Raw genomic sequence first — 24,884 nt, 5'->3', positions numbered from 1 at the left:
GCTCATGGCGTCGCCGAGAGTCGTGCGCTGGGCCATGATGTTGTCGGCCTACGATTATCGGCTAGAGTACCGTGCTGGCAGGTTACAGGGCCATTGTGATGCACTGAGCCGGCTGCCACTGCCCGACGTACCGGCGGACGCCAGCAGTCCGGTGCCAGCGGAGCTGGTCCACATGATGGAGGTTTTGGACTCCAGTCCAATAACAGCACAGCAGATTCGTCAGTGGACTGCGCGTGATCCAGTCGTGTCTGCTGTCTATCGATATGTTCAGGACGGCTGGCCTTCGTGTGGTGTACCGCTTTCTTCTGAATTTGGGCCATATAAATGTCGGGAGTCTGAGCTCAGCTCACAGGGTGGCTGCGTACTTTGGGGAGCACGGGTGATCGTTCCGCCCCAAGGTCGCGCATCGGTACTGCGGCTCCTGCATAGTGGACACTGTGGGGAGGGCAGGACCAAGTCATTCGCCAGACGTTATGTTTGGTGGCCAAACATGGACCGTGATATTTCTGAGATGGTCAGTAAATGCTCCACATGTCAGGAATGGCGCTCCAGTCTACCAGAGACGCCAATCCATCCCTGGGAGTGGCCGTCTGGATGCTGGCAGCGAGTGCACATTGATTTTTGCGGTCCGTTTCAAGGTAGTATGTTTTTGATTATAGTCGATGCCTATTCGAAGTGGATGGATGTTTTTCCCTGCAGACAGGCTACTACTGAAACCACCCTGGAAAAGCTGAGAAGCTCATTCGCGTGCTGGGGAGTCCCCAGAACCCTAGTCTCTGACAACGCCCAGTGTTTTGTCTCTCCAGAGTTCGAAGCGTTTTGTCGGGTGAACGGCATTTGTCATCTGACCTCACCTCCGTTCTCTCCGAAATCCAATGGGCTTGTAGAGCGGGCTGTTCAGACGTTTAAGCGAAGCCTCAATAAGCAGGGTAGAGGCTCGGTCAACACTAAAGTGTCTCGATTTTTATTCAACTATCGCACAGTCAGCCATAGCACGACACATACGTCACCAGCAGAGCTGATGTTTGGCCGTCAGTTACGCACGCCGGTCGATATGCTGCGACCCGACCTGGAGGAAACTGTCCGACGGGAACAGGACCGACAGAAACGGTGTAAGGACCGGGGGTGTCGACAGGCAGACTCACACTCTGTGAATATAGGCGAACCAGTTTATGTCTCGGCTGTCGGACAGTTGCAGGGCTCGAGGGGAAGAAACTGGCTTCAGGGGGTATTGATTGGACGACGCGGTGTGAAACTCACTGTCCGTTTGAATGATGGCCGTGTATTGGTGCGACATGTCGATCGGGTGCGTCCATGCCGCGGTGTTCCGGGGGCGCAGAGTCCGGACTGGGGTCCGGATCCGGCGGATCTGGCGTCGCCGCTGGCTGACGCCGGGCCGCCTGGCTCGCTGGCCGGGCCGGTCTCCCCTGAGTTGGGCGCTCCGCCGGCGGCCGTAGCGGCGCCGGCAGTGTCCGACCGGGTGCTCCGTCCCGGGCCGCTTCCCGGACCGGACCGATTGAGTTATGCGTAAGATCGTACGCACCGTCCTATGCTTTGTCAATTCATGGTCGTGTTCGCTTTGTATGATAGGTTTTAATTCGTGTATATATCGTGCATTGTTTTATGTCAAGATCTGGTGGGGAGGAATGTGGCGTTGTGGGTTGTCGCGTGCCGGCCGCCGGGCCACCGGCGCCAGCTGACCGTGCCTGAGGCCGGGACGGTCACGTGACTGGGCACCGGCGAGGGACCCGTTCCGTCTGAATACAGTCAGTCTAGACCGAGACCTCGTTGTGTTTCAGGTATAACACAGTTTACCCGCTCCGGATGTGATGGAGGGGTGTGGGGCAATGAGTGCACTGACGTGGCGCCCTCGGAGGGCCGGTATGGGATTAAAGCTCAGCGACACTAAGGGCTTGTGTGGTGCCTTCGGTTATCGGTAGCACCCTCAGAATCACCGGCGTAGGGCCCTCAGAGCCGCCGGTAAGGGGCCTTTAGAGGCACTGGTGTGGGGCCGCCATGCAGGTGCCGGTGTGGGCGCTCAGAGGTGCTAGTGTGATTCTCTCAGAGGCGCCGATGAGGGTCCTTACAGGCGTTGCTGTGGATCCTCATAGACGCTGGTGTGGAGCCGTTACAGACGGGTGTGGGGCCTTTAGAGCTGCTGACGCGAACTCTCTACAAGCCGGCAGGGGGTCTCAGTGACCGGCAAGGGGACCTTACGCCGGCAGAAGAAGTCCTGTGGGGTCCTTAGAGACCGGCCCTCATAGGCGCCAACGAGGGCCCCACAGTTGCCGTTATGGGGCCCTCAGAAAAATAAGTGTGGGACCATCACAGGCGGGAAATGCCCCTAGAACTGGCCCCTCATAGGCCGGTAAGACCTCTCAGAGGCCGGTAACGGGCTTTTGGAGATCACCGAAGTGTCCTTAAAGCCGCAAGAGGCCCTCAGACGCCGGCGTCGGACCCTTATGGAGATCTTAGTGTGGCTATTTAGGGCCTATGAGGTGCTCTGACGAGCCCCATGGGGTCCTTCTGAGTAGAAAATATGGCCATCGTTAACCCTCAGCGGTCAAATGGCGCCGCAGGGCCCCTCGGACCCGAGGGTTCCTTTTATCCCGATGGGGGGGGGGGGGTACGTGTCCCCTTAGACCCCTAGCTACGCCACTGTTTCATACGCATCATGTCAGGTATTTTAGGCTCGCCCCCCCAACTTGAAAATCGTTCCCGGGCCCCTGCAACAATGTTTGGTGTGCCTGTCGCTGATTTTATGGCAGTTGACAGCAGTTACTTTATTACCGGGCACATCTCTCATTTACTGCGGCTGCAGTGGCCTCTAACCTCACACCCTTTCGGCACGCACACTGCCGTCTCCTCCCGTCGAGACCTGTTGCGGCACCTATTCACCACTGCACGTGCGGGCTGGGCCTGGCAGGGATCGGTTACGCACGGGCGTGCCCAACTGACTGAGGTTACCTGGCGAGCTGTGTTGTGCGTTCTGTGAACGGATGCAGTCCGTGTGTGCGGTATACTTGAGCTCAGCTACTGTATTGGAATCGGGTATTAGCGTGTTAATGGGCTTATTACGGGGAATGTGGCCATACCAGGCTGATGTTCGATTGGGGGCTGAAGCAGAGTTTATGCGCCGAAAAAGGTTACTGATTATTTAGACAGTCGCATGTAGACAAAAGATACCTACTATAGACCAAACCAAATGACATCTAACTTACTATTCTAACAGAATCCGTCTGTCTGTGAGTGTGTGTGTGTGTCCGCCACGCCGTGTAGTGGGTTCAATTTGTTACGGCTTCAGGGCAGACGGTACGACGTAGGGGGTTGAAATTTGCACACCTTCTAGGTGACAGAGCGGGTCAGCGCCTTTTCTAGGTTCCGACTCGCTGGGGTGCACGGTTGGCACGTGGCGCGCGCTGGAAGAACGCCAATGAAATTTTGATCGGTTCGTAGATCTTCATTGAGAGCCGGGGTCGACAAACTTTGTGGACTAAATGCATGCCGATCGGCGGCGGGTGCCTCGCATTGGCGGATGGGCAAGTTTTAATTTGAATAAAAAGTGGCGAGAGAATGTGTTGATTGTTGCTAAATGGGTGCAGTTTTTGATAGGTATTTACAAATGCACCGCGTTTGCCGCAATGCGTCACATTTGTCCCAAGGCTCCATCTTCGTCGCAAATCGCACAGTTTTGTCAAATATAGTCCGATATGGGTGCAATTTGGTGCCAAGATGCATGCTCAATCGCCGGGTGAAAATGCGCCGCGTTTGTCGCAATGCGCCACATATGCCACAAAGCGCCATTTCCGACAAATACGATTAAGCGTAATGGAATGGCACGAATAGGGGCAGGGCTGGGAACACTTTAAGTCTGATATTTTAGTACTGATTGGATCCAATTATTCTGTGACCTGACATGACCCGGCGGTGTTGGTAGGGGTAGTTGTACGGGTAGTGGTAGGGGTAGGGGTAGGGGTAGTGGTAGGGGTAGTGGTAGTGGTAGTGGTAGGGGTAGTGGTAGTGGTAGGGGTAGTGGTAGTAGTAGTGGTAGGGGTAGTAGTAGGGGTAGAAGTAGGCGTAGTGGTAGGGGTAGTAGTAGGGGTAGGGGTAGGGGTAGATGTAGTGGTAGGGGTAGGGGTGGGGGTAGTGGTAGGGGTAGTGGTAGGGGTAGTGGTAGGGGTAGTGGTAGGGGTAGTGGTAGGGGTAGGGGTAGTGGTGGAGGCAAAAGCAGAACAGTGGCCCGGGCTGATCCCAGCGGACGAGAGGTGACCTATGTGACCTGGCCTGACCCAAAGTGACCGGGGCTGACCCCTTTGACCCGTCTTGACCCCATATCACCCAAATTTCATCCAACAACGCCCTCAGTTCAGGGTGTTGCCAACAGTTCTTTTTAAATTCTCTTCACATTTCCGTCCATATCTATGCTTCTAGACGACACATCGACATGAATCAAACACCATTCGAAAGCAAATTGGCTGGTGCCGCAATTTTTTCTACCACGCAGCAAAGCAAGTGGCGCAGCCGCTTGTCTATATTACTATTTGAGGAGGGTGCGTCTGTCCGTTACCGAGGTCCCGACTTGGTGGTGCTTTGCGTGGACTACAGGCCAGACCGTTGCACCTAGCGCGGTTAAACTTGCACAACTTATAGATCAAGGATGCGCGACGTGCCTTTGAGGGGTCTGGGCTCGATCGGATTGATAGGGAGCGCGTGGTGCGTGCTCAAAAAGTGCAAATTCGCGTCATATACTTTACATGTATAAATCGGCGTGCGAAATCGGGCGAAAATGGCTAATTTTGGCCGACACGGGTCCAGTTCCCGTGCAATATCTTGGTGACCAGGGATCCGACCGGCACGGGGAAAACAGCATCGTGTACAGAATTGAACGGGCTATTGAATGGTGTGCAATGCAGAGGATAGCACGCGCCACGTGCACCGGAGAGGGCACTTTTATTTGAAAAATTGCGGTTTTTGAGGGATTTTGGAATTAATTTTATTTTTTGGTGACCGTTAAATGGAGCGAGTTGAATCAACGCCTATTTGCAAGAGAAACGTACCGCCTCTCATATAAAAATTGTGAAAAGCTGATTGATCCAAATCAAGGTGGTGCAAATCACAGGAGAAAATGGTGTTTGTCAATTTTGTGCCACTTTATTAATCACACGGGGTTTGCTGCATAACCTGATACCTTTGGCAATTGAATATGGTACCATTGGATAGAGCATTCAATTCTGTCCAATATTCACTCTTCATTTTCGCATGATTAGCAACAGTATCCTTAAAAATGTAAATGTTCCAAACCATTACATTGTCATTTTTAGCGAAATTCATCGATGGCCCTCAAAAGACTTCACGCCAGTTTTCGAATCATTCTAAAGTAGAACGCATGATAATACGACACGGGCACCTCGATGCGATGTATCTTTTTGTTTTCTTACAAAATGCTTGGCCGTCAAAAAGCAATCGAACGAAATGGATATCTACCAACCAAATCGACACAGACCAACCCAATACCCACGGGTCAAAAAATCCCCCCTTCGCGTTGCGGAGCACGCGGGTAACCCTAGTATGCTTCTATAATGTGTCGTCTAAATCGTACCTGATCGATCTCTCCATTTACCAAAGATGTGAACCGATACTGTTTCGTTATCTGTAACCAAGTTGGTAATGACTTACAATGACGATCCTCCCTCTCGCCGCCTCTCCTTCAGCGTCTCTTATCACGCCGTGTGACATGTGCCCCGCGGCCGTGCGCTTAGTGACTGACGGTGATCAGGGGTCGCAAAGTAGGAGGGTGACTCATCCTCAGGGCCAGGTCAATAGAGTCATTTGGCCACCGGGGGGGGGGGGGGGTACCTGGGGTCCAGAGGGGGCTGTGGTGTCTCTGCAGGTGGCCAACTTGGCCAGCTGCTGATGGGTAAGGTAGCGTGGTATGCATAGTTTGCGGCTCGTTTGAGTGCATTGTTTCATGTAATATCATGTCGTATGTTCAGTTTTGACGGAGATATCCAGCGCCTTAGCCTCTGACTAGTTTATGAGAGGGCTAAGGTACAAAGGTCAAGAAGATAAAGTCGAGGACTTCGAAATTGGAGGTCAGCACGGACCGATATCGATGTTTCATTATCAAAGTTTTGTGCTGTGGAGCGTTGACACATATGGCACATCCGCGATTATGCGTTTCCTGTCGGCCACCATCGACCGCCTTCAACGTTCCCAATCACCAGTGAAAATCTCGGTCCAGATTGACGTGCCAATTGCCATGTGAAAATTGCATAGCGGCGCCAAAGGCTGAGTGGGATGGTGGCCGAACTGATCGGAGCGGGGGCGGCAATGACCCGACCCGGGGGCGGGGCGGCGGTGACCGACCCGGGGCGGGTGCGGGGGCGGCTATGACCGACCCGGGGGCGGGGACGGGGGCGGCGGTGACCGACCTGGGGGCGGCGGCGGTCCGTCAGCGGCCCGTTTGTCAGGCCGGCAGTACAGAGCCGTGCGCGCTAGATCGTGTTTACCGCGACGTGTGCCGACGAGCTGACGATGAGACGCGCCAGCCCCGCCGTGCTGACGGATCGACTCCGGTCGGCGGCACCTCATGGAGGGCGACCTCTTAGGAGCCGTGTTCTGAGGGCGGTAAACCGTGTTCGGTGGCTGTTCTGTAAACCATGTTCTGGAGCTGCTCCGAAGGTTCAAAAGTGGGGAAGGTCGGGCCATTATGAGCAGTACCGGTAGGGTCATGACGAAGTAGATGGAAACTTCTGTGACCTCTCATTCGTCTCAAGTTGCCGGTAGTGTGTTATTTTCTTCTGGCAACAACTTGTTCACCATTTTTCGTTTGAGCTAGTTTGAATGATACTGTGAGCTGTGAGGACTGTGAACTCGTTCCGGGTTATGACGTCCAGCGCCACTGTCGCATCTCTGATGGAATACTGCCGTTGTCTCATAGTCCCGTTCAAACATCCAAACACTTTTTTTTAACAGACGCTCAAACACCGTCATTAGCACCCATTGCATTCTTCCAGGCACCGCTAGCCAGGGATAGTTAATGAGAGGTGTCAACAGGTAATCAACGTAATCACAGGCAGGGTAATTGAAAACACCGACCGACGTAGGTAGCTAGCTCGCTATCCTCCTATGAGTTGTTCCTTTCTGGGAGTATGCCGAAAAAATTGGTTACTACACGACTCAAACCGGTTACTTGCTTGTTTTTCAGCACGATACTATGTTTTACACTAGAGTTAGACGTAGCGCACGCAATTTGTCTTTTGACGGCAGTTTCTCCCTTAGATGATGGGAGTGATTGGGATGATAACTATAAGGCTCTGGTATAAACATTGAGCGCGATCGGAGTATCATTTTAACATGTTTGATTGATTTATCATCGTCAATTCGGTTCTCTGACGGCTATTTATTTATTCTTTGAATCTCTGTCAGTCAGACGAAGCGTCATTGGGTTACAACTTACACCCCAGAAGGTCATTGTCCCCTATTTGTAGTTTTGTGATTTTCAGACATATTTCGGTCCTGCGATGTCTCTTCTACAGCGGGTTCTCGGGACAAGTACTGACTACTCCATGCTCTCTGTGTTTCAGGCCTCCATGGACTTGCCGCCGGATAAGGCCAAAGTGCTCCGTCAGTACGACTGTGCTCGGAAGTGGGAGATGATCTGCGACCAGGTATGTCAATTTATATCTCTCATGAGCTGTCTCGCCCCCACCCGTTCTCCCTCTCCGTCTTCGTATTCCTTTCCCTCTCCCTCTTCCTCTTCAGTCTTCCTCTCCCCTTGCTCTCTTTCTCCATTCCTCTCTCTCTCTCTCTCTCTCTCTCTCTCTCTCTCTCTCTCTCTCTCTCTCTCTCTCTCTCTCTCTCTCTCTCTCTCTCTCTCTCTCTCTCTCTCCCCCTCCACACCCTGCCCATCCCGTTCGCTCAGACCGACACCCTCCTAAGCCCTGGCGATGATGCGCCCGACGATGTTCAACTGTCGTTGCATTGACGTCAGTACCGTGATGTCCGATGATGGCTATGATGTGCTCGACGACTGTTACCAAGTCAGCCTCTGGCTCTCCTAATCATGCTCGGCTGTGAGAGTCAGCAGAGTAGTTCGAAGGTCTTTGGTGGCGACTCGCACTGACTGTGACCCACTATGTACACACTCCGCACTCTGCAGTCAGCACTCCGCAGTTAGCACTCCGCAGTGGGCACTCCCAGCCGTGTTTGATCGCCAGCCTTATCCGCGCAGCTCCGATGTTGGCCCAGCTTTGATGTCGAAGTCGTGGCGTATGCTAAACATAGCGGATGCCCGGGTCGTAATTCATGCAGAGTTCTGCATGCCATTTTCGTTCCAGGAAACAGGAGCCGCCGGTTGGTAACTGGTTCAGTGCCAAACATTGTTGCACCATTTCAGTGATTGGTTGGATGGTTAGTAGCTTCGTCACCGCGTCGTCTGTTTGTTTTGAGTTGACCGTTGTCAGAATCTCCTCTGGCGTTTCTGCAATCCTGTTTTATTGCTCGCGCTTAGGACGCAGTGCTAGTTCGATATTTGTTGACTCGTGCAGCTGATAGTCCAACTTGGTGCGGCGTATGACCCACTCGTAAGTTGGAGCCGCTATGTGGGTGTTTCATAACACAAGCGTTATCTAATCGTGGCAATCGAACGCTGTTGAGAGATCGTCTGGGTCCGGTATTGACTCCATCATCACTCCGCTGCCCTCTTGGCTCACCCCGGTAACTGCCGTGTGTTGGGAGTAGACCGCCGCGGCCTGGCCCAGTGCCAGCACTCTGTTGGGGTCCGACTCTCGTATTCTCGTTGGCCTCCCCTCGCCGCCTCCCAACCCGTCCGTCCTGGCGCTTTGGAGCCACTCCTGTCCCGACGGCGACGGTCCGCGGCGTGGCTGAGGTGTCACAGGTGTACCGCCCTCCCTCTCTCCCACCCCTCGCTCTTTCTCGGCCCCACTCTGTCCCGCTCCCGTCCACCCAGCCCGTCTACCCCACCGGCGCGGCCCGTTGGCACCGACCTCGGTCGGCCGGCGCTCGCCGTATCGGGTGTGAAAATCTCGGCCCGGTCCGCCACGCCGTGGTCCGCCGGCCGGTCCGGCACCTGCCCTGTTTACCACCGTCCGCAGCGGACTCCGCCGTCCGCAGCGGACTCCGCCGCGCCGGCGGAGGGCGGTGAGCGGTGGGCGGAGGCGGTGGGCAAGGGTGGAGCGCTCCGGTCGCGGCCACGCAAAAACAAACGCTGCTCGGACGACCGTGCAGCGGCGTCGACAAGCTCGGTAGGCGGCGGCTGCTGAGAGGGCCGCCGCGCCGGCTCTGGGCAGTGGCCACCACGGGCGGCGGCAGGACCCTCTGAGAGAGCTGAGGAGGCTGCTACTGACGACTCTACCAGCCTTCCGGGTCTCATCGCGTCAGACCACTGACGGGCTTCGGTGGTGCTCCATGTCAGCTCCCGTGCTGCCGTGCTCTCGTAGACTGCCGTGCAGCCACAAACGAAGCCAATACCCCGGCTCCCACACTACCGCTGCATATCGAATGACTCAGATGCTTTTCGCCCATATTTATTTAGTATTGCATGCTTGTCGTGCGCGTTGGCTGTTTTCACCACAAAACTTTGAAAAGGGTCATGATCAAAGTTCCAATGTCTCCGCTGCTATCAATCACTACCTCACGCCACTGTTAGAAAACCTTGCAAACGTTGCAAGGTCTGGCAGAAATCTGCCGTTTTTCGATTGATGTAGATTTTGTGGGTTTTAGAGTCTATTTCCGAGCGGGAGTTTTGTGTCATATCTGCCGACAATTTACCATCAGCGGCCCAATGGCACTCTTAACCCTGGCGTCCCCTGCGCTATCATATGTAGCCGAAGTGTGTTTATCGTTTATCCAAGTGTATCGGAGACTTACAGCCGGCACACCGCAGATCGCTGCTACGGTCGCCAGACTCCCACTAACCGATACCCTGAGCAATGTTTATAGAATGAGTAAGACAAGAAAGAAGGACGATTTACGACGATTGATTAGAAACGCGGGACAACCGTCATGTTGTGCCGCATATGCCGTCTTCGGCACAACTCTTAACAGATATCTTTTGGTACTCTTTTGGTACTATTTATTTTTAATTAGTTTCTTATCAATAGGCAATCAAATTCATCATGCCACATCAGCAGTGGTTTTTGCTGGCCTTGCGCCATCCATCATTTGAGCGGTGCTTTTCTGATGCCTTCAAACGCAAAGACGCTTATGTCTATCTTGGTGGTTGGTTTGTTTTGGCCCGTATCTCGGCGGTGGCCTTTGATGCACACAGGGAGCGGCTATTCAGAGGCGGGGCTCACCGCGGGTGGATGGGGCCTGGCTTCATCCACAGGCTCGACTGTGGTTGATAAGGACTCACTGCATCCACAGGCCTCAGTGGAGGACCATGAGCTGCACCATTTACACTATCAGGGTTTCCGCTGATAGCATTCCCGGGGTCTGCAGGTGATGACGACGTTGTATATTTGTTTCTGTATCCACCGCTTGGTAACAGCGCTGCATAATAAGCTGCTTTCTGCAGGACTCCTCCTTTCACCACAGTGTCACCCTTATCCTACTCTTATCCTACTCTTTATATGTGCTACATTCGCAGCAGAATCTACATAAGCACCCATCCTTCCCCAGCCGACCTGATGTTTCGTCCCACGTCTGCGCCGTCGGCAGGATGACGTGAGCCAGCAGTGACGTGGGCTATTTGTGACGCCACTGACGTGAGACGCGCACCAGCTGCGGGCGATCCGACACCGCGCGGGTGCCCACATCTGCTCCCCCTCCCTCTCCCTCCCAGCGCCTGCTGCGACCCATCCCCCGACCTGTCCCTCTAGGCGTCTTGTGGGGGTGTGGGAGTGCGTGGGTGGGGATAATGCTGGACTGACCAGGTGGAGTGGACGTTCGCGTTAACTTTGAGCTCTCCGCCGCGTCTACCACCCGGCTGCCGTTTGGGTGATTCCTGTAGGGATGGAGTGAGCCACGGGAGGCGCCTGGTCACCTGCCTCCGCCGCTGGGCGGGTGTGAAATGCCCCGCCACGCGCCGGGCGGGCCGACGGCCATTGTGATGGTGGTCGGCCCCACGCGCCGGTCGGCCGTAGAGGCCCGGATCGGGCGGGACGGACGAGACAGGAAAGAGGGAGGGGAGGGGGACAGGGAAGGACCGTGGACTGAGGGACGATTTGTGAGACAGGATGGAGTGAAACAGGCGGTAGAAAATTTGGTAAAGGAGACACATGAGATGGACGAGCCGAAAGTGAAAGAGCTAACAACGACGATAGACAGGTCACAAAACGGCAGGTTCCTGAATTGATTTGAGCCTCCCTAGTCGACAGTCGTGCATTCCCTACCACCGACTCTCTGTCAGTCTCTATATATAGAAGAAGACATTGCACGGTCCTGTACCTTCCTCATTTGCGGTTTCTGCCTAATGCCTATCCATCGGTCTTCACCTGGCCTCAGACGAGACTTGCAAGTCTCGTGAAGCGAACTCGTCGGGACGAGCCCACGGGGAGTGAACGCCAAGCCCTGGAGTGGACAGGTATCGCCCGGGCATCTGCGGAATGTCGACACGCCCCTCTTGACGTGCGGTCTTTGAGCTAATGGGACGCGCGACCAGGCGAAGGCTTTCACGGTTCAGTCAACAGTGCTTTCTGAGGGGCGGCAAGGAGCTGCCGTGGGGTGGTAGACGGGGGATGGAGGTTAGGTTATAATGGTGCTGTGCGGGCAAACTGAAGACGTAATGGGGTTTGTATTTCGTACTGCAACATGCAAAACATAAGCACATGTCTGTTAATGCTATTGTTTGTTGACTAAACACGCGATCAGTTGTTATATTGCTCCATTATTTGTCAACTATCCTGCAAAACACTTGGTTTCGGGACCATCTAACGTGCTTCCTGCGCCGTTTTTATAGACTGCTCAACCACTGCCGACAATTACCTAACAAATACGGTCTCTCAGAGGTCAGTTGACTCACCCCGAATCAGTCTAGCCTTGCCCTTGTTTCACTGTGTGGTCCGTTACGCTACGTCTGCCCGTCCGTGTGTCTTTGTGCGCCCCGCGGCTCACCTCCTGCCGTGCTGGTGGGCCGTTCGGGCGGTCCGGTCCGGCGGCCCGCTCGTGCATTCCGCGCGGTGGACAGGCGCGGCTGAGGTGTCAGGCACAGCCGGTCTCCGCGCCAGCCGACTGGTTTGTCGCAGCCCGACCGGTCGCTAAGTGGTATCGACAGACCGACAGGCAATTTGGAGCCGCCCTCGGCAGCTGACGTCTGCCGCGCCGAACCGGTTACGCAATGAGGACTGATCGCGCGCCGGCGGCTGCTTATCTGTCCTCAGCACCTGCTGATCCGGGGTTTAGGCTGCTGCTGAGCCAGGGTGACTGCCGCTGATGGTGACTGATGCAGCACTGAGAATTATGGTTGTTTATACAGTCAGAGCAGTATGGAACACTGAACATTGAAGTTTAAAGCCTTCAGGGCTATCTAAGGAGGCTTATTTTCCGCTCAGTTGATTGACTTCGACCGCCCTCGCTGTCACTGACGTGTTCCTACTAAGTTCGCACGATTAAAGCTGTTATTTACAGACTATATTTTTATCACCGACTCTTACGGTCTAATTGACCACAGACCACAAATTTCCAGACGGGTCGCCCGTAATTGAGCTCTTTTCGGTTCTGTACGGACCATAATGGAGCCAATTTACGGTGGCCTATTACCAGCTAGTGGTGCCGTCCAGATGGACAGGGAAACTAAACACCTTTTTAGAGCTGACCTTGTTTGTTACTAAATATAGCGTTATAATGGCATAACGGCATCCTGAACGTCTCTCTTTCCCGACCGCCCCTGCCCACTGCAGTCTCAAACAGCTCACCGGTCGGTTTGACAAGCCTCGCCGGCGGCTGGCTGGCCGGCAGTGGCTCTGTCCCGGCTCCGAGGCCAGTCCATGGCTTCCGCTGGTTAGATGGCTCCATCAGGGCAGAACCAAGTGGGATGGCCTCGGCGACTGGTGGTTAGATGGGTGCGCGACCCACCAGCTCGCAGATCTGTTCCGCCATGCGTTCTGTTTCATCACCCGCTATACTCACCCTTCTCACCCTTCTCACTCTGCTCACATTTGCTCACCTCTCTCACCCCATACCACTCCCGGATAAAGTCTGAAGACGCTGCTCTACTGGCCCGGTCCCTGCGGTCACGCCGTGACCAGCGGTGCTTTTACGAGCGTGGGCGGCCGGTCGGCGGGCGGGCGAGGGTGCTCCGTGACCCCGCACCGGCTCTGACCTCAGACGTGACTCGGTCGTGAGGTGTTCGTGAGTAGTTCGTGAGTCGCCCGTGAGTTGTTCGTGAGGAGTCTGAGGGTCCTGGAATGTCGGTGACGGTGTGAAATGTGAATGATACTAGTGAGGGCGTTGAACATCTGAACAATGAAGGTGGCATTGTTCGACGGATAATAAAGATTACTGTGATATTGTCCGCCCCAGTAAGTCATCTCAAAGCTGGTATGTCAGACTGATGTCGGACATTTTCTTAAATTTTGATTTATTTCCCCTGAAGGCCAGCTGCTTTTTTCCTACTGCTGCTTTCTTTTTCTATTTCCTTCGCATAATTCATCCAATTTGATGTGATGGATTGCCGTGTATAATTATATAGAGAAGCTGTCCCGATGTTCCCTTCTGGACAGCCCAGTACGCATTCCGTACCCCTCCTCTCATCCAATCGTATCGACGTACTTCCTTCGGCCCCAATGCATGTGAAATGTGAATCAGTGTCCGTTTTTGTTCCGTTTCTTCTCCCCACACCCTGACCGACCCAACCGCATCTTCGGAGCCTCTCTCCCTCTCCAGCCCTCTCTCTCTCTCTCTCTCTCTCTCTCTCTCTCTCTCTCTCTCTCTCTCTCTCTCTCTCTCTCTCTCTCTCTCTCTCTCTCTCTCTCTCCACCACTGGTCGTGACGTCACACGCACACTGGTGACGTCACGTGGCAGCCGGAAATGCTCTGTTTCCGGGTGTCGTGTTTGTTGTGAGCAGTGATGTCTCCTCTGGGTGGGCGACTCTGGCGATGTGTCACACAGGTTTCTGGTTCACTGGGGTCGCTGGCAGATGATCAAAGGACCACCAATCCAGCGGGACATGACCGTGTATTTTTGGCTTCGCTCTGAAACTAATTTGACCTCCCTGGCATGCGGGTTTAAGACGTAGTCGTAGAAGATTAAAAAACAACGGCTTGTCATGCTGGGAGGTTGAGTCCAGCATCACTCAGGGGTGATATATTGCAGTGTTTGCCGTGAATCTGTTTTGACGTGATATTGACCTTCACCAATAGCGCGGTGCGTACGGTGCGTCAAACATGTACCGTGTGCTAACAAAGCGGCGGGTGGCGGTGCAGGGAGCGTTCAGCGTGCTGACGCGGCTCGTTTGTTTTACAGGAGCGTGTATCTGCCAAGCAGGCGCCGGCATACTACCTGAACAAGCTGCGCACATACCTCGACCCGAAGGCGTCGAGAAGTCACAGGGTGAGTCGACTAATCGCCGCGCATTGTCGGTACCGATTTGATGCTTTGGAAAGTGTGATTAAGCTGTATTTTATTTTACTGATAGATGGTCACCTGGATATGTATTTTGAGCGAGAGGTTAACCTCTAGCATACTGCTTACAGTGACACACTGTGTGTGTCGAAAACTTGTTCAGTACACGCCACCTACTACACTTCTTATCGCGGTTATTTACCATGCCCAATCTGAAACCAGTAGTTCACTGTGCATACCTGTGAATTCCGCCCGCCCTGGGCTGCTGTTTAGTGCGGAGCGACCTTCCGTCGCCACAACCTTGCCGCCAGCGGGTCTGTGGCTTCGACCGTGGCTGGAATCAGCCGCAGGGCCGCTTCGGTTTGGGACGGTCCGTGAACAAGACTGCTCACGTGCATCAAAACTGTTCCGTTCCAAATGTTACTCGTTGAATGTATCAGGGCCACTTCCCAGTCTAATCGGCTGTACTTCGGTCTGAATTTCGTAAAATATTCACCCGCCAGGCTCCCGTGGAATGACATTGCAACATTGCGACAGGATTGTGTTACAGTCTGGTGAGCGCCGATATTGGTGTTGTGTGAAGCAGACACCAAAACCACGGTAGTGGCGCCTTCGAATAGGCCACTTTAGGTGGAATGCTGAGTGGTCGCGGAACGGTATGCTCGTTGCGTAATGCATGCGTAATTCTGAGGAATGCCACTGTCTTGGTCTCGGTGGGTGACGTGGCAATGCATTGTTCGCGGATTTTTGAAAACGCCAAGTGATAGCTTGTATCGCTTGCATTCTTCAATGATAAGGACTAAGGAGCGACCGATGGAAATAATATTTTGCATTAAAAAAGCAGCAGCACAATAATCCTTGAAGTGTGATTGCATTTTTAGAATGGAGTTATATCATGGAAGACAGTAGGTCACTATGTTGATACCGTAGAAGTGCCAAGTGGTTTCAATATTCGAACGTGTTGCTATCAAGTATCTTTTTCGGTGGTATGCTTCCTGTAGAAGTTGCCAGAATTTCACGGATAATACGTCACGTCCTTCATACACAGCGCGTCGTAACTCGGCAGGAGCGTCATTGACCCGTTTATCTTTGATTCTGCGACGTTCAATGATCATCATTGTTACTGAGTACCGCTCTTGTGGATGTGATTGTTTCCGTTGGAATCGTCTGCGCACCGATAGCACGTGAAGTGCACTATCAGCTTCTGATGTCAACACCGATTGCAGCTACTTTTTAAAATCATCGATTGCATCGAACTGACTGTCCCCCTTCTCTCCAGTGAATGGACATCAGCGTAAGTTCTGCCATTTTCGGGAGGGCCGGCTGATACTCAGTTCCGATATTTACCTTGAGATATTTACTGTGAATATCTAGTCACGCTCGACGGAAGTGATTAATGGTTCTAGGACCGGTTTACCTTATCTTGCTAACGATAGCGAGTATCGTGAGAAGTGCTCTAGGGAAACGTGAAGTGAAATAAGTCAATATGAACTGGCGTGCTGTCACTAACTAAACATTACTTTATCGTTTTCGTATCGCTTTGCCAAGTCCCACGTTAAAGCCCTAAGTTACAGAACGTAAGACTTCGCTAGTTTAACTGTCCGAATATGTAAAAATATGGTGTCCGATGGCTGCCCAATGATCGTGATGTCAACTTGATTGCAAGGTGGACAGGATGACTGGCCGTCCACCCAGCCTTCCTCCGCTGTGCTGCTCGGTGATGACCAAATACAGCCATGATGCGGGCGTATTGCTGACGGAGTGACGGGCAGCCCCGCGACGGCCGGGCGTCCTCCCTTTCCGTATACAGTCAGTGGGCCGGGCGCCGCGGCGCACCGCTGCTCCAGCTGCAACGCCGCCGCTGCTGTTGCGAATGGAGCTCGGCGAGCCCGTGTGCATAATGCCTTCGCCGCCCCCGTCTGTGGCTGTGCATACCTGGCGGAGGGCTGTTACCGTGCCGCAGCGAAAGGCGGACGGCGGGTCCGCAGCCCCGGCCGCCCTGCCCCTACCTGTGGCGCTCGCCGCCGTCCGCCGCTCGGGTCGGGGCATTAGCATGAGAAAGAGGCGGCCGACGTGCGCGGCCTAGCAGCGCTGCCCTCTCGGCCCCCGCGGAGCACGGAGAAGCCCAGAGCGTGGAGCGTGAGGAGCGCGGTCCCTGGCCGGCGCCACTGCTAGGGTACGGCAGGCTGGGCGGCGCGACAGGACCTGCCGCACGCAGCTCCGGGGCTCGCGTGCCTGCTCGACTGGTATTTGTTACAGGGTGACGCCTAGCGTACGGACAGACTATTGAGTACCGTTTAGAGACGTGCCAGTCGATTTGTATGCTGGATGAAGAGCCATCGGAGCCATGTCTGACAGGGTGGATGCCATATTCATATGTCGAGAGGAATGTGGCAGCTGACAGGCTGGACATTGCTCATCGCCAGAACAAGACTCTGACATGTCACTCCGTTATGTCCCTATGGATGCCTGTCGTCGTTAAAGTGTGACACGTGAAGATGATTTCACATTCTTCTTGTCGCATTGTCCACTTCCAGGCATGGCCGACCAGTGACTTGTCCTGTAGGAGCGAACTTTCTTGGTGATAGATCAAAAGTTGCTTTCTAACAAGCTCCACCGGCGACCACGTTTGGATGGATGCTCCAGTCAACAATCCTTGGCTTTAGTAAATGGTTACGGCACACTTAGTCCCGGAGGCTTCGTAGTAAACTGTCTTGCAGTTGCGACGTTCCGTCAGGGCTGCCGTCCCGCCCCGGCTCGTCTTTCTGTTTGTGGTGAATTATGTCACACTAACACAGCTGAAGGCCGCAGCGGGTTCGTTTAGCCGCCGCTGCCGTTCTGTATCTCCCGTGACCTTACGTGACTTCGAGCCGTCTTGTGAGGCGGAGTGACGTGGAAGTGCGTGCAGGATCGATTTAACTGCGTGCTAGTTTGCTGCAACTTGCCTCCGCTGCCAGCACCGGACAGAGTGGAGACGGGGGGAGGGGATAGGGAGAGGAGGGGCCGCTACTGTTTGTGCTGCAGCTCGACAGGTAACCTAAGCTCTTAGGACGACTCGAAACGAGCTCCACCTTGAAGCTTGAGAGTGGTTTAGTCACTACAGCGAGACCCGTCTTCCCTGTCTGCTCTGCAGCCGAGCTACGACGCGGGCTATCTCCGAGTGAGATCTAAATAGTGCGTCTAAATGTCGCGTGGAGCGCATCGCGTCCGGTCTCGGTCCTGTACCGCGGACACTGGCGCCTCTGTCGTGAGACACGGCCCATGGCGTGACGCGTGATGTGCGGACACGGCTTCTACATTAGGGAGAGCCTCTACATTTGTCTGCGGTCTCCACATTTGTCATACGCGGCTTTCAAGTCTGAGAGGATTGCTAGAAATGCTGAGTACGGCTATTCGTCAGTGTCTGATGTGAAAAACATCGCGATGCATATAAGGAAAGCTTATCTAATCCCAAATTTATCATGTGTACTGCAACTGTGACCTGACCCGACCCCGAGTGGCCTCTCACGCTGTTGGGTCCTGTTGACTATTGAACATGCTGCTGAGTTCTCTGGCCTCTGACCTCTGACCCGACCCCTGACAATACGGTTCATTCTATTGCAGAAACGGCGGCTGATGGGAGACTCGACCTCGACTCAGGTTCTTCGCGACCTAGAGATCTCTCTCCGCACCAACCACATCGAGTGAGTACCGGCCTCGGGCTACAGTCGACACACATCGGACTCTCACACTGGATGTGTGGCAAGGTCGGGTATAGGATTCCAGGTAGATGCGCTTAGCGACTAGGTAGTTCCCGGTGAAGGCAGCCTTAACTTTTTTGTTCCTCGGTATGTTTCACTCGGCCGACATAAGTTACTGGAGCTGATTTACCAGGGGTAATATGTTCGTCCCATATACATAGTCCCGCCTCGGAGCACTGTCCCTGTGAGCGATATACCAGTCGCCGTGAGTGATATACCACACAGCACGGGGCAGTGAGACGTGGTGGGTGGGCACTGGGCTGTAAAGCCACCCGAGGATCACGACTGTCGGGCCCGGCCGTCTGTCACGGCGACAGAAACCCGGTCTGTCCAATTCGGCATCAAAACCGAGCCAGCCCCTGCCGTCATAGTTAGGTTAGCTATCGAGCATCTATGGATATCATTGATAGATTGACGCCACAGATCAGCTGTAACGTCATGAGCGGCTGTCCCCACCTCGCGCTTAAGTCACCGACACGTCGGCTCCACATCTCGGCGGCGCCATGCTCTGTTGGATGTCAGCCCCGATCATCTGACTCCGTCCCGGTGGCTGTCGGCCGCCTCGGTGACCGACCGACCGGCCGGCGCCGCCGACACGACCTCGATAGTGATCCAAACAGGAGCCGCGGCGGCGGCTTCTCGGAGCTCGACCGCCGGTCGCCACCCATCGGGCGTGCTGAGCCAGCGACGAGCCGGTCAGGGTGGTGGCGAGAGCGGCCGGCCGGCCGGCGCCGGTCTGTGATACGCCGTCTGCGAGGATTCCGGCTGTGGAGATGACGGTCCGATGACTGCTGAGCGCTGAGTGCTGAGCTGGTGCTTGTCACCGCCCGCCTCTGCCGCTGCTGACGCGGCGGGTCATCAAATGTGTTGCCACCCAAAGTCGCTGATATTTGTCGGGTCTGCGGTGTCTCAGTGTCTGCGTTCCTGGCGGCGTCTTTGATGTGCTCTGTTGTGCGTTACACGCATACAGACCCGAACGCAGACAGCGCAGCAGAAGGCACGCACTGGCTGAGCGTCCTCGCCGGGATAATTCAGCCGCGCGCCAGCCGTCAGCTCCTGACGAGTATTCAAATGAACGTAGTTCTCAAATGGACCGTAGCTGTCACCGTCTCGGCCGCATGCGTTCATGTTTATGAGATGGACTGCCGCGAATGATGTCATCGTGGCCGCTGTAGGCGCACTGGTGGTCATTCATCGCCAACCGTCCGTGGTCGCGGAAAATGACCCAAGGACAAAAACATCACTCATCGTTGAGTCCAAGGTCCCGGCACTCCTTCTGTGTGCCGTCGAGTCACTGGTTCTGCGTCTACCGTCCGAGCTCATGTTGGGACGACCACCAGCAGTGCAACACTCGCTGTCGGTCTTCTGGCGTCCTTCAATAGTCATGCTTACTGCGAGCAATTCTAGGCTGTCATGTAGAAAGAAAGGGCTGTAGGAGCCGTTGACTCGGCACTGCGACCGTGTTGTGGCCAATGGAGGAGGATCTGCATGCGGCCAACTGAGGCGGTGTTCGAAGCCGTCCCAGTGGGTGATGTGGCGGGCGTAAGGCCGCGCCGGGGTAGTGTCAAGCGTGACGGCCATGTCGTGCCAGTGTGACGGCCATGTCAAGGCAGCATGACAGCCTAGTCCCACCTGCGGGGCGCGCATCACCGCCCGTGAAGGTGCGTCGGCGTGAGTGTGGAACGGTGTACCGGTCAGAGCGGGCTACCGGACAGCGTTATGTGGAGGCCGCTATCGTGGGAGACTGGGTGGAGATTACACGGGGAGCGTCACCATTCAATGGAGATCGCTGTATGTGCGATCAGACCCAGAAACGTGAGGGCGCAACTTCCATGAACGCTGTGCTGACAGGAGCAAGGCGCCCCCGGATCTGACGGCTACATAGAGTGGTAGCACATGTCTCGAGGTTCTTAGCGTTAGTCAGCAAGGTGGCCGATCTGTTTCAGCGTAGGTTGTCAGCATTGTCACGGGTCTGTGTCGTGGTTGGTTATCAGTCAGCTTGTAAGTAGGCTTGTTTTATTCCATTTCGCGAGAAGCCAGTGGTACCGTGAACTAAATTGGCTTAGCTATTTGGTATGAAAGTGTGGTGGTGGTCTTACTTCATCTGGCCTTTCTCTGGGAATGAAACGTTGCTGGCAGAGGCGGTGACGGTGAACGCGGTAGTGGTGGCGTCAGCGGTGGTGGAGGCGATGGGTGCTGTGGCGTCAGCGGTGGCTGTGGCTGTGGTTTTTAACCGGCAAACGTCCGGTGGGTCGGATCCGATTTCACACCCTTCACAGCAAACTTCCGGATGGTCCGACCATCGGTTCCTCGTCTTGTCTCCTGGCCGTCGAGACCATGTCGTCATGTGTCTCCGTTGCTGTGCGCCAGATACAACCGATGTGGTCCCGGCCGGAACGCTAGGCCCGGTAATTTCCTTCTGATGATGCAGTCCGGTCGATATTTTCCGTGTAGGTAATCGCTCAGCTGACGTGAAAACTTCACCTTTTCTCTGATATCTGCGAGGATTTGGAACAAACATACAGTAATATGTAGTCGACAAGCCTCACTAATGCAGCTGAAAATGTAACATTTGGTCGTGCATATTAAATCACTTCCACATCTTGTACATGCACTGTAGTTACCGGAAGGATCACTTTAAATGCTGCTTGTAGCCCTTCATGTATGCCACACAAAAGACTGCGGTCGGAACTGCCTTTTTACAACTAGCGGGAAGTTGCAAGTCGATTACACGTATATGTATGCTGGGTCGGTATGCTGTTCGTGGAGACGTGCCTCTCGAGGTTACGGTCCGGCCAGATTTGCGGTTCGCGTTTCTGTAAGACAGCGGGAGTGTCGGGGTGGTGGGGTCCCAGGCACACCTGTTCTGAGTCATCCAACAGCCCGGCCCAGCTGGTGTTTCTCTACAGACAGGGGTGGGTCTCGGGCGGGAGGCAGACATCCCACATCACTATCTACGGCGCTGCGCCACACCGAGCAGACAGAGCAGAGGCTCCGCTCTGCAGCACAGCGTCGGAAGCTGCAGTGTTTTGAGCGTTCCTGTTTTCGGGATTCTGCTGAAATGCAAGTTTGCAGCACAGGCGAGACCTTGACGAAACCTTGATGGAGTCGATACGGCGTTCGCTGCGACTGCTCTCGGATAACAATCTGGGGCGTGCTGCGAACTGAGTAACCAAGACGCAGCAAGTTGCTAAGGCAGCTACGGTCGCTGACGGGGGTGGCAAGCGGTCGCCACGGCCGCCTGGAGCGTTGGTTACGCCCTGGTCACGGCCTGACTACGCCCTCAGCTGACCGACGCCGGGAGAGGAGTGAGTTCTGGGCACGGCAGCCGCCGGGGGATGACGAGCTGCCGTCGCCGCAGGGGTAGAATCGCGATGTCAGAGATGGTGTCTACTCGCCGCGGGCTGGGGTACCCACCCAGAAAACAGTGGGATCCACCCAGAGTAGTTCCCGGGATGGTGTCAGCTGGCCGCGGGCTGGGGTACCCACCCAGTCCGCCCTAGGTAGGTCCGCCTAGAGAGCCACGTTCCAGCACGGAGGCTATACGAGACTGCGGCCGCTGATCCGGTGACGTAATGCCACAGGCTCCCGGCCAAGCCGATTGCCGGGGATCGGTGAGGAAACCGCCGGAAGATTCACAGAAACATCCGCGGAATCCGCCGTGCGTCATTCGGGGATGCCGTGAACGAGTCTTGCGCTAGCGGAGATGCGACTTGTCCGCTGTGGTGTCATGACACGAGGAATAAGATACATCTGATGTAATATGTCTCAGTCTCATCTTCTCGGAGGTGTTCATATTTCTTGATGACATGGCATATGTACACGCCGTGTGGTTGTGTAGGCCGACGCTGCCAGCGGAAGCAGTCGGTCACATGGACGGGATTGTACACGTATGGGGAGACTTGTGGGGTCTCTGTGGTCACAAAAATCCCGTCTGCAGATAAAACACGACGTTTGCGCCACAGTGCTGAGTCATCGCTGTGAGTCTGCGACGGTCGCAGTATGATGATCTAACGCCAAACAGCCGTCCACCGGCCTGTGTCTGTCGCGGACGTTTGTAGACGGGTAGCTAAATCTCTTCACAGGGACTTATCACTCATCAGCATGGTGGTTTATCAACATGCTGCTTTGTTTACTGAGATGGACTTGAACGGAGCCTGCCGCCGAGTTAAGTCTGATTGCAAGCTACAGTGAAATGTTTGGCCAAAACTGGCGTGATCCTTTCTGATCGCTTCCTATTAGCTCCATAGCTGAGCTCCATAGCTCAGCTCCTTAGCTCAGGTGTCATCTTTAAGGCCTTTCTCATTATACGTATGCGATTTGCTTGGGCTTGCAGCGGTGTCATTTATTGCTTTGCAATCTTAACAACTATAGATGTTTACAGAGGTATATGCTTAAACGTTGTGCGTACGGGAAAATTCACTCTTAATCACAACTGAAATTCCTGGAAAAATAGGCATTGCGTAAACAACATGGGCTTTGGGCATTGCTCAACCCTTTCTTGAGCAATTTAACACGACCATTTAAAACCGGAAGCATGGCTCCATTTTCCGGGAAAGGAACTCGCACCCTTGCTCGCACCTGTCGTTTGCAGGGTGACGTTTTAATTGCTTTTCGACACGCATGCTGCCTGTCTCGACGAAGGATTGGGGGATTCGACACATGACTCATTCACCTTACAACTCTGCGCTTGGCTCACCGTGAGTTGAGTTTGAGAGTGTGGTATTCACTGTTGGCTTCTGCGACCTTGGTTGGCTAGATTTTCCTCCCATGTCGTGGTTCAGAGTGACGTATTAACCCACACCTTTTCTCGACACAGTCATGCCGCCCAACCCTACCCTGTCACGGTCCATGTTTACTTCGGATATCGGATCCATATCCCATTCCTGTCCCAATTCTGTACGGCTTCCTATGTGTCTGTTCCCATCCCAGTCTCATGTCTCTCAGTCACGGCCCCATGTCTCTCTCTGCTTTGGTCCCCGCCCGGAGCCCCCTTGAACTCTATTCTACGCCGTACCTCGACCCACCCCGTGCTGCCTCGTGTGGGTACGATTTATCGCCGTTTCCCGGCAGCTGAGGGCCGTAAGCCGACGCCACAGGTGGCTGTGGCGGTGTCACGGACACGGAGAGGATATATGCTGCGGTGTGGGCCGGTGAAGAACGGACGGGCGCCCACAGAGTGGTGCGTCGAAAGGATGAGAGAGGCGTAAGATGTTTGTGGATGTACTCTGGCTGCTTCGTTTTGGTGTGTTTTTATTCTGACGGTGGATAGGAGAAAAATGTTAGAATTGTGTGGGGCGCTTTTTGCATTGAGCCTATGACATTGAGCCGTACCGTTACTCTTTGTTAAAACGATGAAGTACGGTTATAAATTTAAGACCGGCACGAGTTGTGCACCTATATGCCTTCGAACGGGGTTCAAATGAGCGCCATCCGAACCCCATTAGCTCATAGTCATTGGCTTTAACAAGCGTAAAGCAATATCGAACCTGTCTGCTTATCTCGACGTATCTGTGTTGGGCTGTTTGCTCTACAAACCTGGTTCCATATTGAGTACGTGCTGTCCATAACAAGCATTTAGTCGGCTCCCTCGATCAAACACGCTGCTAATTGGCTGTCAAGACAGCTCAGGTACCAATTAGAGCGCGTGCTTCAAGCCATCTCGGCCCATCGAGTGTTCTGAGTCATGCCATCGTGCTGGTCCCAGCGCGGCACAATGGGGCATTCAGGGGGCGCGGGCGGCCAACTGTGCACAGACGAAATTCTGGAGCACGCCGATGGCCACAGAGCGGCAGCACCGCCTGCGCGCATACGCCAGAAGCCTTTTTGTGCGGTGGTTTTTGTATGGTTGGTTTTGTGGAAGGGCGCGCCGCTCCATCGGTCTGCTTTTGGCTGCTGCTAAGGGAGCTCAGAGAGATCGCTTTGCATTTCTGGGTAGTGTTAAGTGGTCTTGTATGCTGCTGGATTCGATAGCATGTGTCGCGCATTATTTATCCAATAGTTGAATCATTGACCGCTCTGGCGGCTCCTCAGATCGATGCTGATGAAATTCATCGAACTGGTCCCCGTGTTTTCAGAGCCAAATGCTGACCAAGGCCACGCCTGTCGGCCCTGGTTGGCGTCACAGTCAAACGACCAGGGCATGGTACAAATTACCACCGTCTGCAGAGTTAGCGAGCCTGGCGGAATTGCCGACCATGCAGTGTTCTCACATAATGTGCCTGGCAGTGGGCGTTAGTTCCAGTCCACGGAGGCGGCTCGCTCGTCGTATGAGAGAAGGTGGGCTGACGAGCGTTGAATTGGATATGAAGGAGAGCTCGTGACAGCGGTGGCTACCAATGAAACCGGAAGGTGAATCGGAGTGAATCTTCGACCCTTTGCTGCTCGAATGTTGATGCTCATCTTTATCAAGTGTCTAAATCATTCTAGGCTGTATGAGCCTAGTATGTGCTCAAAAAGGTTGCTGATTTGCTCATACAAGGGACATACGTCGTCGCGTACCTCAGTCTGTTTTGCTGCGTCAATGGTGGACCGGCTCAGACTCCGTAGCTCAGTACTGTGCTGGCGCGGTGGGCGGACCCGGGGTCAAGTTTCATGCTCTCGTTGCGGCCGGGCGC

General features: G+C 54.4%; 1 protein-coding gene across 1 annotated transcript in view; it reads left to right on the top strand.

The window, feature by feature from the left end:
- The window catches only part of LOC122385117 (formin-like protein), a 50,525-nt gene that overhangs the window by 6,181 nt on the left and 19,460 nt on the right, over positions 1-24,884 (top strand). Inside the window, exons 2-4 of the mRNA XM_043373120.1 lie at positions 7,587-7,670; positions 14,429-14,515; positions 18,131-18,210. Of these exons, the coding sequence (XP_043229055.1) occupies positions 7,587-7,670; positions 14,429-14,515; positions 18,131-18,210 (251 nt within the window). The remainder of the gene's footprint in view (positions 1-7,586; positions 7,671-14,428; positions 14,516-18,130; positions 18,211-24,884) is intronic.

This window comes from Amphibalanus amphitrite, unplaced genomic scaffold (assembly GCF_019059575.1).
Source record: "Amphibalanus amphitrite isolate SeventyFive unplaced genomic scaffold, NRLGWU_Aamphi_draft 000209F_arrow, whole genome shotgun sequence".
In the NCBI taxonomy this organism is placed as follows: domain Eukaryota; kingdom Metazoa; phylum Arthropoda; class Thecostraca; order Balanomorpha; family Balanidae; genus Amphibalanus; species Amphibalanus amphitrite.
Note: the sequence above shows the minus strand (reverse complement) of the source record. Positions and strands in the feature narration are given on the sequence as shown.